Consider the following 19,395-nt stretch of genomic DNA (forward strand, 5'->3'; position numbering starts at 1 on the left):
AGTGGGCCATCAAACGTTCTTCTAAACAGAGTGTTATCCTCGGACATGATAAACCTGGCCGCCTTCATGCGCAGAGCACTTGATTCTTTAGGATCCAAGGGCAGCTTCCCGGTCTTCAGGTAATCTATATACTTGTTTCTCCAGTCCTAGGTTAAGCTCGTCAAGTTTATCTCGGCATGGTCTTCTTCCACTACCGATTCTATGAGTTATACGACCGTTCCCGAGCTAAATTCATCATCATCAACTGACGAACCCAAGTTAGTTAGAGCACCGGCTTTGCTGTTTTGATCCCGAGGTACATGTTGAAAGGTCCACTCCTTGAATCGACGTAGTGTTACCTGTAGTTTATCCAGGTATTTTGCATCCGTTCCTCTTTCACTTCGAACGTCCCATTGGCTTGATTCACCCCAAGTAGGGAATCGTATTTAGCTTTGATCACCTCGGCCCCCAGGCTTTTAGCCAATTCGAGACCTGCAATCCTGGCCTCATACTCGGCCTCATTGCTAGTCAATTTGATAGTTCTAATTGATTGCCTAACTACGTTACCCGTGGGCGGTTTTAACACGATGCCAAGTCTGTACCTCTTTGCATTTGAAGCACTATCCATATAGAGGGTCCACATCCCCGAGAAGGTCCTCGAGGTTAACAACAATTCCTTTTCGATTTCGGATATTAAGGCCGGCGTGAAATCGACCACGAAGTCTGCCACAATTTGAGATTTGATTGCGATTTGAGGTCGATATTCGACATTGTACCCACTAATCTCCACAGCTTATTTAGCCAATCGTCTTGAGATCTCGGATTTGTGCATTATGTTTCTCAATGGATAAGTAGTCACGACACATATGGGATGACATAGAAATATGGCCTTAACTTCCTCGAGGCGCTTACAAAAGCGAGTGCCAATTTCTCTAGGAGAGGATACCTCGTTTCGGCCTCGCCTAGAGTTCTGCGAATATAATATATAGGGAATTGTATATATTCTACTTCCCGGACTAAGACTCCACTACCTCTGTCTCGGATACCGCTAAGTACAAGTATAACTGCTCGTCTGCCTTCGGAGTATGAAGTAAAACGGACTCGAAAGGTACCGTTTGAGTTCTTCCAAAGCTTGTTGGCCCTACGGGGTCCACGAGAAGTTATTCTTATTTTTCAATAACGAGAAGAACCGATGGCTCTTATCGGAGGACCTTGAAATGAATCATCCTAAGGCGGCTATGTGTCCGGTTAGTCTTTGAACGACCTTGACATTGTCCACCATGGTGATGTCTTCTATGGCCTTGATCTTTTCGGGATTGATCTTGATTCTCCGATTGGACACCATGAATCCAAGGAACTTCCCAGACCCGACCCCAAATACGCATTTCTCTGGGTTCAGCTTCAAATTGTTTTTCTTCAGTATGTTGAAGATTTCCTGTAAATATTTCAAATGGTCCTCTGTTTGCAGGTACTTAACTAGTATGTCATCAATGTAAACCTCCATTGATTTTCCTATTTGCTCTTTGAACATCCGATTTACTAGGCGCTGGTAAGTGGCACCAACATTTTTTAGTCAGAATGGCATTATGTTATAACAATAGGTGTCGTATTTAGTGATGAAGGAAGTCTTTTCCTGGTCGCTCGGATCCATCTAGATCTGGTTTTACCCGGAATAGGCGTCAAGAAAGCTGAGTGTCTCATGACCGGCCATCAATTAGATTGCATGATCGATGTTAGACAAAGGAAAAAAGTCCTTAGGGCATGCCTTGTTCAAGTCTTTGTAATATACACACATTCTTAATTTATTTCCCTTTTTAGGCACTACTACTACGTTTGCTAACCAGTCTGGGTACTTAACTTCCCGAAATGAACCTATTTTAAGGAGTTTGGATACCTTGTCTTTGATGAATGCGTGCTTGACTGCGGACTAAGGTCTCCTCTTCTCTTTAACCGGGTGAAACTTCAGATCTAAGCTCAACTTGTGAGTAGTTATTTCTGGCGGGATCCTTGTCATTTCAAGATGGGGCCAAGCGAAACAATCTATGTTAGCTATAAGAAATTCAATGAGTTTTTTCCTGAGCTCGGGAGTAATCCCCGTGCCCAAGTATACCTTCCGATCGGGTAGGTGCTCGATCAATATGACTTGCTCTAGCTCCTCAACCGTTGACTTGGTGGCATCAGAATCGCCAGGGGTTATGAAAGACCTGGGGACTCCATAACCGTCCTTCTCGCTCGTCCCCTTATTTTCTGGTTTGGTCGGGGCCAGTGTCGGTGATTGCTATTTGGTTTCTTCCTTGGTGACCGAACTCGGGTTCTTCGATGTCGAGAGTGCATATATCAGGACCACCTCATCGACCACGAACATCTCTTTTTTAGCCGGTTACTCTCCGTAAACTGTTTTGATCCCTCCCGGTGTGGGAAATTTCAATGTTTAATGTAGTGTCGAGGGTACTGCCCTCATGTTGTGAATCCATGGCCTCCCGAATAGAGCATTGTATCTCATATCTCCGTCGATCACATAGAACTTTGTTTCCTGAACGGTTCCGGCAGTGTTTACCGGTAGGGATATCTCCCATTTAATGGTCTCACATGCCATGTTAAAGCCATTTAAAATTCGGACTGCAAGCACAATTTGGTCTTGTAGACCTAGCTGTTCCACGACTCTCGATCTAATGATATTGGCCGAGCTACCTGGATCATTAATACACGCTTAACTCAAGATTTATTTATGAGTACAAATATTACCAGTGCATCATTGTGTGGCTGCACGATGCCTTCACCATCCTTATTGTTGAATGATACAGTTCCCTCCGGTACATAATCTCGAGTCCATTTTTCTCTTGTAATGGACACTTTAGTGCCCTTTAACATCGGCCCCTGGGGACGTCAACCCTGCCAATGATCATGTTGATGACGTGCTGGAGCTCCTCTTGCTCGATCTGCTTATTGGAGCCTCTGTTCCTGAAGTGATTTTTGGCTCGATCACTCAAATATTCTCGTAGGTATCCGTTATTGAATAACCGGGCAACTTCTTCACTAATTTGTCGGCAATCTTCAGTTATGTGGCCGTGAGTGCCGTGATATTTACATATTAGGTTGGGGGCCCTTTGGGTACGATCAAATTGTAATGGTCAAGGCCACTTAGTATCTTTTATGCGTCTGATGGATGATACGATGCCAGCAGTATCGATGTTGAAGTTGTACTCCGATAACCTTGGTGCTTCCTTAGACCCGATGGGTCTGTCAAAACCATTTTTGTTCATGAGTCCCGGGTTACTATGACCTCGACCGCTTCTTCTTTCACTTCTCACAGTGTTGCATCCAGACCCATTATCCCATTAATCTCTATTGTATGGTTGATACCAATCTCTATTCGATCTCGGTTCATGATCAATGGCCCTTTTGGATCTGTCACTTGTCCTAACGGGATAAACGGACCCGGAAGGGGCCTCGAGCTGATCGTCTTCGACCCTGATTTTTAATTGGTACCTGTTATGGACGTCGACCCAAGTTACCATAGGGTGTTCTATCTAATTTTGCCTCAAATATTGTGAAGCTAATGAGCTTTGTAGGGGTGAGTCCTTGGGTGAAGGCCTGAACGACCCAATCGTCTATGACCGGAGGCATATCTATCCGATCTATTTGAAACCTCGATACGAATTCTATGAGCATCTCGTTATCTCTTTACTTTACCTTGAAAAGATTTGACTTTCAGGTCTCGACATTGACGACCCTGGCGTGCACTTTTACAAAGGCATCTGCAAGCATAGAAAACGAGTCCAAAGAATTAGGGGGTAAGTTGTGATACCATATCATGGCTCTTTTTGACAAGGTCTCTCAGAACGTTTTCAACAGAACAGACTCGATTTCGTTATCTTCCAAGTCGTTTCCCTTGATGGCGCATGTATAAGAGGTCACAAGTTCGTTTGGATCGGTTGTCCCATTATACTTCGGAATTTCGGGCATACAGAACTTCTTTGGGATCGGTTTCGGAGCTGCGCTCAGAGGAAAAGGCTTTTGGACAAATTTTTCTGAATCTTGTCCCTTTAGTATCAGTGGCGCTCCCGGTATTTAGTCGACTCTAGAGTTATAGGTCTCCATTTTTTTGTCGTTGGCTTCAATTTTTTTGCTTCCGATTCCACACATTTTGTCAGTTCCTCTAACATCTTTATTATCTCAGGATTGGTCCCGGGTTCTACTTCACCCGGCCTTTCTGTGTCCGGTTCATTTTTGCGGGCGTTTTCTCGGGACGATTCGGGCTCAACTTTGCTGGGGACTCGGTTTTGGTTTTGCAACTGGGCTATCACTGCATGTTGAGCCTATAACATTTCCAAGATCACGCACAAGTTTATCCCATCACCAGGGATAATTTGAAAAATATAAAGTTATGATGAGAATAATTTTGTCTTGAATAAATTAATTTTCTACTTCCGCTTCTGCTTTTTGGAAGAAGCTAGAATTTTCTGCTTCTTCCCAAAAGAAGAAAAACTGCTTCTGCTGCTGGCCAAAAGTACTTCTCTGTCTTGGCCAAATAGCTTACTTCTTATGAACAAGTTACAAAAGTAGAATATTTTCACAAAATATGATCAATTTGCTCAAAAAGAAAATTAAGTAATGTACTCCCTCCGTTTATTTTTACTTGTCAATTCTGGACTTTTTACGGCCCTTAAAAAATAATAATTGTGTTATGTATTTTACAATATAACCCCTAATAATGATAGCATTTCAAAAAGTTTTGAAAAATAATTTGGGAATGAGTAGTTAATGATAAGGGTAAAACAAGAAAAAACGATTGTCTTTCTCTTGATGTGCTAAAATGAACAAGTAAAAATGAAAATATATTTTTAATATAATATATATGTAAATATAAAATGGAGTAGTAACTATTTTTGAAAAGTGGGAACAAGACTTGGGAACACCCTAAAGTTTTTTCTACATTAGAAAGGCCATTAATTAAGTTAGTATAATTCCAAGTATGTTTTACATTTCCAAAACATCTTACACAGCTCGATTCTTACGAGACAGTTTTTATACTATTATAATAATTAAGTGGAACATTTAGGACTTTGCATTTTTGTGATAAGATTTCAAGGACCCAAACCAATTATTTTTCTTTATTAGCACAGGCTAATTATGACATATAATAAGTGCAATAAAGACTCATAAAAACTTGGTGATTATGTATTTAATAATCAACTAATTATAGCAATATTAAAATGATATTCTTCCTCCCTGATCTCACAAAACTAAAAAAATGGACCTTTATACTAATATAACCTCATGATATATAGCCATAAATAAAACGGACAGCGTTTATAGCCCACAAAGTCGAAAAAAAAGGAATAGCCCGCAAAAACGCATAACTGAAATTTAAAACACAATCCGATTGATAGAAACTCTAGGCACCTAAATTGAAACTGAAAAGCATATTCCCCTAACAATCTTTGACTTAGTACTTGCCTGTTTATATGATATTAAATCAATATTAATACAATGCAAAAGCAAACAAATGAGTTTCCGCCCTCCTTTTCATCTAACTAACAACGAAAATAAATAATCAGATTAAACTTGTAATATTAAGCTATCTAGTATTCAAATTACGGATGATGACAACTAAACTATCCCTTCAAAACAACGTGAATGTTTCGTAAGAAAACAATTGGCATGAAAATGCAAGGTTGGATTTTCCTCCATCGAAATTAAATTTGTGATATTATGAATAAGGTTAAATTTAAAAATTTGGCTTCTCACACAAGGAAAAAAAAAGAGGGGCTCATAAAATATGCTAGCACTAGTATACAAGTAAAAAGTAAAGGGGGAGAATTGGTCAAAGAAATTTCTTAGTGTACGTTACTTTTTATGGTCCGTTTTCCCTCCTCTCCTCCATATTTGTATTTTGTTCTTTTAACCAAGTCATCAAATTACACCACACAATAACAGCTGTGGTGGCAAAATCTTCTCTCTTTGTTGTGGGGTTAAGGCCAAAGAGGGGGTGGTGGGGTACAGATGTCGCCATTCTTTTATCAGCACGAGAAAATCCACACCTCTCTTTATCAGCCATAGCATTCTTAAATTCCCGCTTCTTATTGAATTCCTGTCTTTTTCTTTCCTCTTAAGAGGGAAACTGTGTGTATCCTCTGTGTGTTTTTGTGTGTGTGTGTGTGTGTGTACATAGAGTTATGTCTACAGAAGAAGAAAAAGTGAGTTTAGAGAGAGAAAATGTAGTAGAGAAAGAGAGTGAGGAATTAGTAGAAGGTAGAAAGAGTGTAAGAGGGGGAGGAGTTAAAGGGGGAGTTGTGGTGGTAATGGACACTCCAGAGAGGAACAAGAACCAGATCGCAACACCCATTTCCAAATTTGAGGTTTGAATACACATTTGCTCTAAAGTTTTAATTTTTTGCTAATTTCTTGAATCCTTTTTTTTTTTTGATGATTGACTTGTGGGGTTTGGTTGTTACTGATTTGGGTCCTCCAAGAGCCTAAAGTTTGCATTTTTTTTTGGGTATACAATTTTTGGCATAATTGACTTGTGGGTTTCTTCTGTTACTGATTTGGTTTCCTTAAGAGTCTGAAGTTTGAGTCTTATTGTTAATTTTTTGAATCGGTTTTCTTTAATGGACTTGTGGGTTTTTGGTTTATTACAGATTTGTTTTCTCCAAGAGTAAAGTTTGAATCTTTTTGCTAATTCTTGATTGTTTTGAAATCTTTGGTAAAGTTGCCTTCTGGGTTTTGTTTACTGAAATCTGTTTTGTTCTATTCTGGTTAGTCTGAAGATACTTTTTTTTTTTTTTTTTTTGAGAAATGGGGTTCTGTTAATCTTGCAAAGTAGTTTAGATATTCATTGTACTTTCTTTCTCTTCTCCTTTCTCTCTCTTGCTTGTTGAGAGATAATGCTTATGGAAAGGTTTTACTTTTGAGGTTAGATTGAATTTTTAGGCTGGAAATGAGTCTTTTGGGAAATGTGATGGGGTTGTAGTAAATGGAATGGGGTTTGGCTACTGCTTCTGTTAATCCATTTACACTAGAGCGGGTTATAGTTAGTGGAAATGACAATTTCGTTGAATTGGGTCGATTCACTGGAATAATTGGGTCCTTTTTCCTCTTTCCTTCTTTGTTTTTGATGTGTTACCTAGTGGTAGTTTTGTTTATTTGCTTGTACTTGACCACTAGTAAATTTTTAGAGAAATTGATTTTCTGCGTAATTGGTAACAATATTGACTTCTTAGATTTGCTGTCTTTCTGGTGTCTGGAATGCTCCAAGACTTGGTTATGTTGCTGGAATTGTCTATCTTATCATTTTCTGAGTTTGCATGTTTTGCTCGCTTTTAGATTTGGATGCTTGCTGATGGATTTTAATTCATTAGTTAAATAAAACTTCTTCCTTTCCTTTCCTCTAATTTCTAACCAATTTTTCCTTACATTAGTGTTTTCAAATTTGGTGAAGTTTATTTGGTCTTGCATTGCGAGATTATCTTGTTGAGATTTTTTTCATCTGTGCCTTATAGTGTCATAGTTTTCCTTACTCTGTATCTGGAAATGTTGTGATGTTTTACCTTGGTTGTCTGTCTTGATTGTTCTGGGGATTCAACTGTTGGGACTGCTGTCTAATTATCGATTGAATTTCATGACATATTCGTCTTGCTTGGTTTGGATTTCCATGATTGTAAATGAGCTGTGGGTGAAGGAGTTGTTTTATTAGAAGGTCAATTAGCAAAGATGAAATATGCAGCCGCCATTTCATGTATTTGCTGGAAATTGACTTTTTTCTTGGATTGCTGCATCTCACACAGAATTCTTTAGGTACACTAATTAATTTCCAGGTATTGTTGGAAAATTTGCATGTGCCTCTAATTAACTCATGAAGCAAATAAGCTGCTCTATATCTGATCAATAAAGAGCGGGAATGAACCAAGTTCGTTTTTCTACTATGCTCGTTATGTGGTCTACTATCTTTGACATTTGCTTGAATTCCGTTACTCTTCTTTTGCATAAGGATCAGTTAAAGATAAATATATCATTCTGAAAAGGGTCAAGCTTGTTGCTTGGTTGAAATACTGAAACCCAATTTGGATGAAATTATCACTTAGCTTGTTTTCTTGTATTCTTGATCTCTTGCAATCTAAAGGTCTTTTTTTCTCTCTCTCTCTCTCTCTCTCTCTCTCTCTCTCTCTCTATATGCAGGAGTCCCCCGTATTTAATTTTCTTAACAACCTTTCCCCCATCAAACTAGATAAGTCCGCACACTTTACTCAGACGCTCAACTCCCTTAGTTTTGCATCTATACCGTCTGTGTTCACCTCACCTCATGTCAGCTCCATAAGGGAATCTAGATTCCTAAGAAGGTAATCAATGTTTGTTTTGATCTGGTATTGCAACTTCTTTTGGATAGACTTGTTTGTTTGTTTGTTTGTTTGTTGACTTTGTTGTTTTTTCGTCAGGCACCTGCTCTCAGATCCATCAAAACCAGAGTTTGCTTCTGATAATGGTGTTAAAGTTAATACTGATCAGGGTATGTTAGATGCTGTAAATAACTCAATTGAGCCCAAGGAGAGTTTTGGTTGTGGGATTTCTGGGGGTGAAGCACCGGCTTCACCATCCCATGAATGCTCAAAGCTTGCAGTTGAGCTTGCAAGAAGTCTAAATTATGAGTGCAGCAGTCCCAGTACTTTACCGACTGGGGGCATAAAAGGTAAGAGTTTGTCAGAATTTGCAGGCACTTCTGTGACATATGTCCCTTTAGTACAAGAGATATCTGGAAAAGGTTTGCTGAGATGTGAGGTGAATATGGATGGGACAAATGAAATTGGTCCAGATAAAGGAGAAGCTTCAGGATGTGATTGGGAGAGTTTGATTACTGATGCTACGGATCTACTAATCTTTGACTCACCTGGTGACCCTGAGGCTTTCACGAAAGCATCAGGTCCTAATTTTAGGACCTTTGAATATGTCTCAAATGAAATACAGAATGTGCAACATTTTAGTCAGGTTAGTACCAGTGAATGTGGTGGAGATGGAAGTGAAACAGAGAAACCATCTACTCAACCCGGGGAGGAAAGTCAACTCAAGGAATATGCTGATGCTGAAAACATGAAACCTGATGCTTCTCTAACCAATGATGGCACGGGTGTCGGTCAAAGTGAAAAAAATGATAATGAGGTGAGGAATTCACATACTGTGAACTGGTTTATTAACACCAGTGCTTTTATTGTTATTACATGAGATAGCAACTGTTTTATGTTTTTTGGAGTTGCAGCATTTTTTCATTTTTCTTTTCCTTTAATCATCTCTTCCTATATTCTGGCTCTTGTTTAACTTTTTTGACTGCAATTTTTACTGTCATTTATACATGCTGTTTGCTATCTATGCATATATAATCAGTAGCATGATTATACACTTATGTTATACATTCTTCGTTGGCATCTTGTTGACTTACTACAGAGTACATTGGTTTTGCTGTTGAGCTGATCATCTGAGGGGCACCAAGTTTTTAGCTTTCAAAGGAATGTTCCTTGACATTTGATATTATGTTTAGGATACAGATGTTTGTGGTATTATTTTCATCCTATCCCTTGTATATGGAGATTTTCTGAGTCAGATTATGCTCTTAAAGGAAGATTTTCAGACACTACGTTGTTTTTGACATCTCATGTCTGTGGTTGTCTGGAACCTTGACTTTTGTCATCAGCATTCTGCTGGAACCATTCGACTGGTTCCTGAGTAATGTAAGATACAACATATGTTAGCTTTGCACCAATTCAAGGAAATCTTGGTTGATGGAATCATTGTTGCCAGAAGATGGGGAAAAGTAGTCAAACATAGTGTATGTTTGTTAATGGTTTAGCTAATCTTGAAGTTGTTTAATTGATCGTTCTAGCTTTTATCAATTAGCTGTTTTATCAAATAGCTGTGAGCATGTTTCACATTGACTTTCCAGTTTTCTATTTTGTGATCTTGATCTTACCGGTTTTCTATTTAGATGGTCTCTGCTTTATACCGTGGAATGAGAAGACGCTGTCTAGTGTTCGAGATGGTGGGACCTCGAAGAAAGCATATAGATGAAGGTTCTGGTTCTTCTGCTGCACAAGAAGTTGATGGGAACGTTGTCTCCAACGATAAGCAACTAGTACCTTCTAAGACTGTAAATGAATATCTGCGATGCACTTTACCTGGAATTGGCTTGCATTTAAATTCTCTTACAGCATCCTCAAAAGATGGCAAAGTTGTCAAGCAAGAGGCTAATGCTTCCGGGAAACAGCTTGTAATTGCATCTGGCTCATCTATCAATCTTCATTCTTCGGTTACTGGTCAAGAATCTCTGGTTAAATCTCTGCCTGAAACCTCTAGAGGAGGAGAAATTGTTCCTTTTGAGAATAGTTTACCCCTTATGGAGGATGTTTTCCAGGCACCTGGATATGTAAATAGTGAAGAGCCTAATCAGACTAGTCCGAAGAAAAAGAGGCATGGCCCTTTTTCCTTTTGATCATAGTTTGTTCTTGTGATTTCTTTTTTCGCTCTACCATTATCTGATTACAAACTGTTTTTGCAGGCGTCGATTGGAAACTGGAGAAGGTGAATCGTGCAAGCGCTGTAACTGTAAAAAATCAAAATGCTTGAAACTGTAAGTTATTATCCTCCTTTCATGTGCTATCTTTAGTATGTACTTAATTTTCATGACATGGCTTGCGTATTAAGTACTTAAATGAGCTGCCGGTCGTTCAATTGAATGCCATTGTTTTTCTGAATTATATGTGTGCTTGACTACGAGGTTATTTGGTTAATGAGAAGTGATGTAGAACTAAGGTGCTTGGACTCTTCACTTTCCGTACCACACCCTTGCCGACATGACGTGGGTATGGGTGTGGACGTGGGTGTGGGTACCGGATTTGGTCAACCGTTTTTGGGTACTTTGACCAAAATTAACAGAGAAATTCGGGACAGATACAATGATTTCTAAAAACTGTGAGAAGGCACGGGAAAAAAATATGTTATTGATATTAGATGAACAATACAATACAAGAGGTCCTTATTTATAGCTATACTATACAAGGACATATTACTCTTCTACCAATGTGGGACAATACTACACTATATACATGCTGTAAACTAACACTCCCCCTCAAGCAGGTGCATACAAATCATATGTACCGAGCTTGTTACATATATAACCAATACGAGGACCAGAGTGCCGATAATTGCCAGTAATAACAATATCATCAACATAGACTACCAGATAAATACAGAGAAACTTGAAGCAGAGTGCCGATAAAACACAGAGTGATCAGCTTCACTACGAGTCATGCCAAACTCCTGGATAACCGTGCTGAACTTACTAAACCAGGCTCGAGGAGACTGCTTTAGACCATAAAGTGACTGATGCAAGCGACATACAAGGCCACGAGACTCCCCCTGAGCAACAAAACCAGGTGGTTGCTCCATATAAACCTCATCCTCAAGATCACCGTGAAGAAAGGCATTTTTAATGTCCAGTTGATAGAGGGGTCAATGACGAACCGCAGCCATGGATAGAAAAAGGCGGACTGAAGCCACTTTAGCCACAGGAGAGAAGGTATCACTGTAGTCGAGCCTAAATATCTGAGTATATCCTTTGGCAATAAGACGGGCCTTAAGTCGATCAATCTGTCCATCGGGATTAACTTTGACTGCATAAACCCAACGACAACTAACAATAGATTTACTTGAGGGAAGAGGAACAAGCTCCCAAGTACCACTTGTATGTAAAGCAGACATCTCGTCACTCATAGCCTGTTGCCATCCTGGATGAGACAACGCTTCACCTGTAGACTTAGGGATGGAAACCGAGGACAAAGAAGATATAAAAGCATAATGGGGAGATGACAGACGATGATAGCTCAAACCGACATAATGAGGATTAGGGTTAAGTGTGGTCCGTATACCTTTCGGAAGTGCAATCGGTGTACTAGGAGTAGGGTCCGCAGCAGGAGCAGGGTCAGGTGCAGGACGAGAACCAGTTAGGTCTGATGGAGGATGCAAACGACTATGATAAGTCAAGAGTGGTGTTCCTGTGGCTGGGGAACTAGGGGGAACAACACTAGACTCCTCAACGGTTGGTATGGATGAAACCTCTGTGGTCGAAGGTGGAGGAGGAGCTATAGTAAACTCCTCAAAGATCGGTATAGGTAAGACCTCAGATATATCATGGTGGTCAGCAGAGATAAAGAAAGGTTTAGACTAAAAAAATGTGATGCCAGTTGACATAAGGTACCTACGAAGATCTGGAGAATAACAACGATATCCCTTTTGAACACGAGAATAACCAAGGAAGACACACTTGAGAGCACGAGGAGCTAACTTATCTTTCTCAGGGGCTAAGTTCTGAACAAAACACGTGCTCCCAAAAATACGAGGTGAAAGAGAGTATAAGGGTGACTGGGGAAACAATACTGAATGCGGAATCTGATTCTTGATGGGAGATGAAGGCATCCGATTAATCAAATAACAAGCTGTGAGAACTGCATCGCCCAAAAACGCAACGGAACACGAGATTCAATTAGAAGTGTGCGAGCAGTCTCAATAAGGTGCCTATTCTTTCTCTCAGCAACCCCATTTTGCTGAGGGGTATAAGTACAAGATGTCTAATGAATAATTCCTTGAGAAGTCATAAACTGCTGAAATTGAGAAGATAAATATTCTAAGGCATTATCACTGCGAAAAATGCGAATAGAAACACCAAATTGGTTTTTGATTTCAGCACAGAAACTCTGGAATATAGAAAATAGCTCAGAACGATTTTTCATTAAAAAAAGCCAAGTACATCTTGAATAATCATCAATGAAACTGACAAAATAACGAAATTCCAAGGATGAACCGACTCTACTAGGACCCCATATATCAGAATGAACTAAGGAGAAGACAGACTTTGCATGACTCTCAACACTACGCGAAAAGGAGGCTCGGGTATGTTTCCCAAGTTGATACGACTCACAATCTAATGTAGACAAACTAGATAAACTAGGCATCATCTTCTGAAGTTTGGATAAATTCGGATGTCCTAAACGTCTGTGGATTAGATCTGGAGGATCTGTAACTAGACATGTTGTGGAAGGACTAAGTGAGTTAAGGTAGTAAAGGCCTTTTGATTCACGTCCTGTACCAATTGTCTGTCCCGTACTGCGGTCCTGCATAATAAAAGAATCGTCAATAAAATATATACCACAATGGAGGGCACGAGTCAAACGATTAACAGATGCAAGACTAAAAGGACAACTAGTGACATAAAAAACGGAATCTAGGGTGATAGAAGACAAGGGATTAGCTTGTCCAACTCCTTTTACCTTAGTTTGACATCCATTGGCTAAAGTAACAGTGGGAAGAGATTGTGAATATACAATATTTGACAAAAATGATATATTACCAGAGATGTGATCAGAAGCGCCGAAGTCCATGACCCATGGGCCAAGAGTGCTAGATTAGGAAACACAAGCAAAAGAATTACCAGTAACAGAAGTATCAGTCTGAGCAACTGAGGCTACTTGTGGAGATGTCTGCTTACTTGCTCGATACTGAAGGAGCTCATTATATTCTTCTTTAGATAAAGAAAATCCTTAGTTACCTGGAGTCTCGGTCTGAGCAATGTAAGCATTTTTGGGTGGACGACCATGTAAGGAATAACACATTTTACGAGTATGTCCAAGTTTGTGACAATAAGAATACTTGGGTCTAGATCTTCCAAAACGACCTCCTCCTCGTCTATGCTCCATAGTTTGAGATGCCCGAACATCCATTGTCTGGGATGCAAGAACAGATGAATCAAGTATCTGTGATGAGATCACTGGTGGACTTGGTGCTGCAGCAAGGCGGAGTAATCGAGAGAATAATTCATCAACTGTCGGGACAGATGGACTAGCCAAAATCTGGTCGCGTACTGAATCAAGATCATTAGGAAGTCCAGCGAGGGTAAGAACGAGAAACATCTTCTGTCGCTGCTCTTGTTGTTTTTCCACACTAGCAGAAACTGGCATCAACTTCTCAAATTCCTCCATGACTGCCTGTACTTGACCCAAGTAAGTAGACATATCCAATTCCTGCTTCTTTAAGTTTGTCATCCGTGATATCACATCATAGAAGCGAGATATGTCATTAGTGTATAAGGTGCGTGCCTTTGCCCAACCCAAATAACATGTCTGGAATGGACGAAACAAGGGCATCAACTTGAAATCAATAGATCGCCACAAGATGCTACATAACTGAGCATCGATTTTTGCCCAAAGTGCTATTGCCTTTTCATCTCCATCGCTAGACTGTTTGGTTAGATGATCTTGAACACCTTGACCTCTACACCATAACTCGACAGATGAAGCCCAAGCTAAGTAGTTTGAACCTCCCATTAAAGGTTCCGAGGTAATAATAGCACTAGAACTTCCAGAACTCATGTTTCTAGACCCAAAAGCATCAAATCCCAAAGACATTGTTGCAAATTATTACCAAATAGGAGAAAAAATCAACTGTAATCCACTGAAACAGTGTACGGAAACACAGAAACAGAATATTGAAATACTGTAGCTGTCGGAATATACTGTAGCTGTCGGAATAGTACTGTAGCTGCCGGAAAAAACTCAAAGTTGTCGGAATGAAATGAAAATAGTAGGGGTAGGATCGGAATTACCAGGCGACCCAACTGTTCTGAAGGAAGATTTTCAAAAAATGGCCGGAAGTGGTCGTATGCGCCGGCGCGTGAGCTCACGCGCGTGAGCTTCTGGTGGCGCGTGGAGGCGCGTGAGGATGCTGCTGCCGGAGTTTTTCACTGGGGTTTGGTCGCCGGACAGTGACGACTCTTATGGTAGTGTTGGATTTTGCACAACACTGACAGAAAAGCAGATAGAAAACAACTTTAAAAATAGTACTGATTTCTCTTTCCCGGAATCGCTAGAATTTATGCACAACGATTTCTCTTTCCCGGAATCGCTGAAATTTATGCACAGCGATAAGTCTCTCACAATTGCTCTGATACCATGTGAGAAGGCACGAGAGAAAATATGTTATTGATATTAGATGAACAATACAATACAAGAGGTCCTTATTTATAGCTATACTATACAAGGACATACTACTCTTCTACCAATGTGGGACAATACTACACTATATACATGCTGTAAACTAACAAAAACAAAACAAAAGTTAAGGTGAAATTGAAGAAAATGGAATACCTTGTATATAGAGATTTTTATGTTAGTCCGTTTCCTTTTTATCTCTTTCTCGAATTCTCCTCTTGATTAATATTTTCTCCTTCTGAGAATACCTTGTAAGTTTTCTACATATCATCTTATAATTTAGATATAAGAATCTTTATAATCTATTTTTAGATCTTTTAATTTATTGTAGCTGAATTCCGGCACCCGTATCCGTACCTGGATCTGTATCCCCGAATTTTAAAATCTAAATCATGAAGGATCCGACCTCTAGATCCGCATCCATAGCGGACACCCGCATCCGAGTTCGAGCAACTTAGATGTAGAGTATATAAATACATAAGTTATACTCCTTCCGTCTCATATTATCAGTCGTGGCTACTAAAAATAGTTGTCTCAAATTATTTATCACTTTAGAAGTTCAAGACAAAATTGATTATCTTTTTTCATTTTTACCCTTAGTAATAATTATCCTTGAAGACTACAAACACCTCAATTATGGATAACTTTCTTCAAATACCAATGAAGAAAGATTAAATATTAAAACATGAATAAGGGTAAAGTAGTCAAAATTCCATTCTAATTAATTTTTCTTAAGGGGCGTGTACAAGAGAATCAATATGAGAGGGAGGGAGTAATACGAAGAAATAATCACTAGATTAGTTAGTGGATATGCATATCTTGTGGGGACGTTCGGTTCAATGCCTCAAAGGTTGGATGTACGGCCTAAAATCTAAAGCATGTGCTGGTTTTTAACTGGATAAAAATTTGTCACATACATTACCGTTGGTCTGTACATCACGTATTATTGTCTGATAAAAGTCAATACTCAATGAAGATTGTTATAATGAACAATCTGCAATTTTTGTTTGAGATCAAATTTGCACCCTGAAGCTTTTGAAATTTTAGAAAAACTATAACTGTGTGATTCAAAAGCAAAGAATTACTTTAGTTCTTTGAGCATAAAAGTACTTTAAATAAAAAATTATCAGAAGTTCTTATTATATCATACATTAAGATTTTCTTTTATGAACATTCTGATTTTTTTTAATTATAAAAAAAGGCTTAATTCTTTATGTATTAAAGCTTAATTGACTTTAAAGTAAGCCAGCTTACTATTCTTACTCTATATACTTTACTTTTAAAGTAAGCTGGCTCACTATTTCTATCTAGGCATTTCAGTTTAATGTAAGCCGGTTTATCTTTATTTATTAAAATAAATCTGAGTTTAAAGGGTAATTTATCATGTTGTTTATTCTATGTATTGCTCATACATATATTCTTATTCCACTATCCCATCCCACATAAAATAATACATAGATTTTGCACAAGTTATGCATGCATTATTTATAGGGAAAACGAAAAACGCAACCCAACTTTATCTTAGTCGTAGAGTTCTGTGAGTGTCATGCTACAAAAGCATGATCCGGAGCTGTTAAAATAGGTTCTTACCATCAGTGGCGGACCCACATTGAAGCAAGGAGTGTCAAGTGACACCCCTTCGCCGGGAAACTACACTATTTTGCTAGATATTTTATTTTATTTTATGTATATTTACTATACGTTGACTCCCCTTGACTTTTCGATGTTTCTAATTATTTATATTTTGACACCCCTTGATAAAAATTCTGGATCCGCCACTGCTTACCATGCAACAATTTTTTTTTTTATGTTGGATGCTTTTCTGACGTCTATGAGTTTGAGATGACCTGACCAGAAAATGCTTCCGAACTTGTTGGACATGTGGTTACTGCCCCTACCATCTGTTTGTAACCCAGAAGAGAAATATTCTGGATGGAGAATTTAAGATGTAAAATTTGTTTTGCCATAATTGAAGTGGATATTTGTGATCCAGGTAATTAGACCTTATAGAAGATATAGACCCTCTCTATTGGGATACAAATTTAACCTTCCTATTTCACTTGTCAATGCAGTTACTGTGAATGTTTTGCTGCTGGAGTCTACTGTGTGGAGCCATGTGCATGTCAAGACTGCTTCAACAAGCCTATTCATGAAGATACTGTCCTTGCAACTCGCAAACAGATCGAATCACGAAACCCTCTTGCTTTTGCTCCTAAAGTGATAAGGACCACCGACTCTATTTCTGAAACAGGGGTATGTAATGAAAAAAGTTCTTGGCTTTCATTCAGCAGATATTTGTTGTTTCACTTAAGTCATAAAACACGTAAATTAATTGCATTGCAGGATGATTCCAGTAAGACTCCTGCCTCAGCTCGTCACAAGAGAGGATGCAACTGCAAGAAATCTGGTTGCCTGAAGAAATATTGTGAATGCTATCAGGTCTATTTTTGTTTCCCCCGAGTTGCACTGGTTATGCTTTTGTTTTACACATGAGCTGATAGATAAATGTTTTTTTTGGCTTGAAGGGTGGGGTCGGATGCTCCATCAATTGCAGATGTGAAGGATGCAAGAATGCATTTGGCAGAAAGGATGGTAAATACTGGCTTGATTTTAGTTTTATACCTTTCTATAGCAGTACACATTCTCTGCCATCCAAACAGAGTGATTGAAAGAAATGCATACACATTGGCCATTGCCTGAGAAAAGGAAAGAGGGAGGGGTTCATATCATCATTTTAGTTTCATTCAGTTGCTTTGAGAATCTACCATTCTGATTCAGGTTCTATTTTCATAGGCACAGATGGGGATGCAGAGGAAGAGGAAACAGATGCATATGAAAAGAGTATTGTCGATAGAACTTCTCATAAGAACCTTGTACAGAGTGATATCGAGCAGAATCCAGATTCTGCTCCCCCTGCTACACCATTAAGTTTTGGAAGGTATATCAATCTTTAAACTTTTCTAGCAAAGTATCTTTCTTATGCTTTTCATGTTATCATTCTACTAAAGTTGCTGATGATATATATATATATATTTGGTTCTTTAGACCACCAATGCAGCTCCCATTTTCATTGAAGAACAAACCGCCTCGATCATCATTTCTATCTATCGGATCCTCCTCATCTGGTGGTATATATGGTGCTGGGCAAGGAATTGGAAGGCTGAATTTGTTTCAACCTCAACCTAAGTTTGACAAGCCATTTGAGTCGGTTCAAGTTGAAGAAGATGAAATAATGCCTGAGATACTCCAAGGGACTAAGTCTCCAGTCAGTGGCATTAAGACAGCCTCTCCGAACAGGAAGAGAGTTTCTCCTCCTCATTGTGACTATGGGAATTCACATTCGCATTCGCATTCGCCCGGTCGTCGAAGCAGCCGCAAGTTGATACTGCAATCCATCCCTTCATTTCCCTCCCTCACTCCCAACCCTTGAAGATCTAGGTGAACTTGGGAAGGCAATTTTTTAAAATCTTTATTGTTGTAGTTATTAGTTTAGTTTACCTTGTGCTTGTATAATAGCCTTGTTATTTCCTCCTTAATAATGAATCAAAGTTGTTGATGTACTATTGTGTCATAATTCTTTATTTTGGTACTAGATTGATCTTATGAAGAGAAAGTTAGATGCTGCTACTCTAAAATAGGAGAAATAGTGAATTTGCATGTTCTATATAAGTCTCCAAGCAAGATGGGTTACTAATTGGGCTAGCCCATTACATTTTCTAAACTCCATGGTCCAAATAAGAATCATGTTTATACCCACAACAAGCATACCCTAATTTGTTTGTTTGATGCACTAAGCTTTCACTATTTGCGGTATCCGGAACGAACCACATTATATACAGGCTTATGTTGTATTTTTATTTCAACAGTTTTTTACCCTTAAGCGAAGGCCTCTTTTTGTTTACAAGTATACTAATTTTTTTTAAATTCTTAATCATTTGTTCCCTCAGGTAATTCAATTCACTTTCTAGGTGTGGTGGGCATAATTATTGCTTTTGCAGTTGTTCCATCTTTTGACCCTTTATAATCTCATATCTGATCTAAACTATCTTTAAGAATTTAGGCCAAGGATGTGAGCCACATGACCACTTTAGTTTTATCTAGTTTCTGTGCAGTATTCTATCTGTTTCAGTAGATGGATAAAGACTAAAGAGAATAGTCATTTTTACCTTTGTTTGCAGAAAGCACAACACAATAATTGTACCATGCATTCACAAGCTCTTTTAAGACTCTTTAGGTTTAGGTGGGGGGTGGGAGGGGTCTATAGCTGGCCATACATCACTATACAACAAAAACACCATTTGGATCTCATCTTATTCAACTAGGCCCCATTTGCATTACTTTTTTCCCTCTGCCCTATAAATGTGTTTTATATACACCTAGCTCTTTC

General features: G+C 38.9%; 1 protein-coding gene across 3 annotated transcripts; it reads left to right on the forward strand.

Moving 5' to 3' along the window:
* The first annotated feature begins 5,911 nt into the window (after positions 1 to 5,911).
* Positions 5,912 to 18,600, forward strand: LOC104105571 (protein tesmin/TSO1-like CXC 2). Of its 3 annotated transcripts, none has more exons than XM_070186252.1 (10): positions 5,912 to 6,341; positions 8,161 to 8,321; positions 8,418 to 9,135; positions 9,956 to 10,437; positions 10,526 to 10,597; positions 17,081 to 17,261; positions 17,352 to 17,447; positions 17,534 to 17,600; positions 17,787 to 17,946; positions 18,054 to 18,600. In XM_070186252.1, the coding sequence occupies exons 1-10, from the start codon at positions 6,159 to 6,161 to the stop codon at positions 18,436 to 18,438; spliced, it is 2,505 nt and encodes an 834-aa protein (XP_070042353.1). In that variant the 5' UTR covers positions 5,912 to 6,158; the 3' UTR covers positions 18,439 to 18,600. The 3 variants fall into 3 exon arrangements, with proteins under 3 accessions (XP_070042353.1, XP_070042355.1, XP_070042356.1); XM_070186254.1 differs by having other exon boundaries at positions 5,913 to 6,341; positions 17,802 to 17,946; XM_070186255.1 differs by lacking the exon at positions 8,161 to 8,321 and having other exon boundaries at positions 6,207 to 6,341.
* The last annotated feature ends 795 nt before the right edge of the window (positions 18,601 to 19,395 follow it).

Source organism: Nicotiana tomentosiformis, chromosome 9, assembly GCF_000390325.3.
Source record: "Nicotiana tomentosiformis chromosome 9, ASM39032v3, whole genome shotgun sequence".
NCBI lineage: Eukaryota > Viridiplantae > Streptophyta > Magnoliopsida > Solanales > Solanaceae > Nicotiana > Nicotiana tomentosiformis.

Coding starts and splice junctions, on each gene's coding strand:
- LOC104105571 (XM_070186252.1), top strand. CDS start 6,159: ATGTCTACAGAAGAAGAAAAAGTGAGTTTAGAGAGAGAAAATGTAGTA. Junction 8,322..8,417: donor GAATCTAGATTCCTAAGAAG/GTAATCAATGTT, acceptor TTTTTTCGTCAG/GCACCTGCTCTCAGATCCAT. Junction 9,136..9,955: donor GTGAAAAAAATGATAATGAG/GTGAGGAATTCA, acceptor TTTTCTATTTAG/ATGGTCTCTGCTTTATACCG.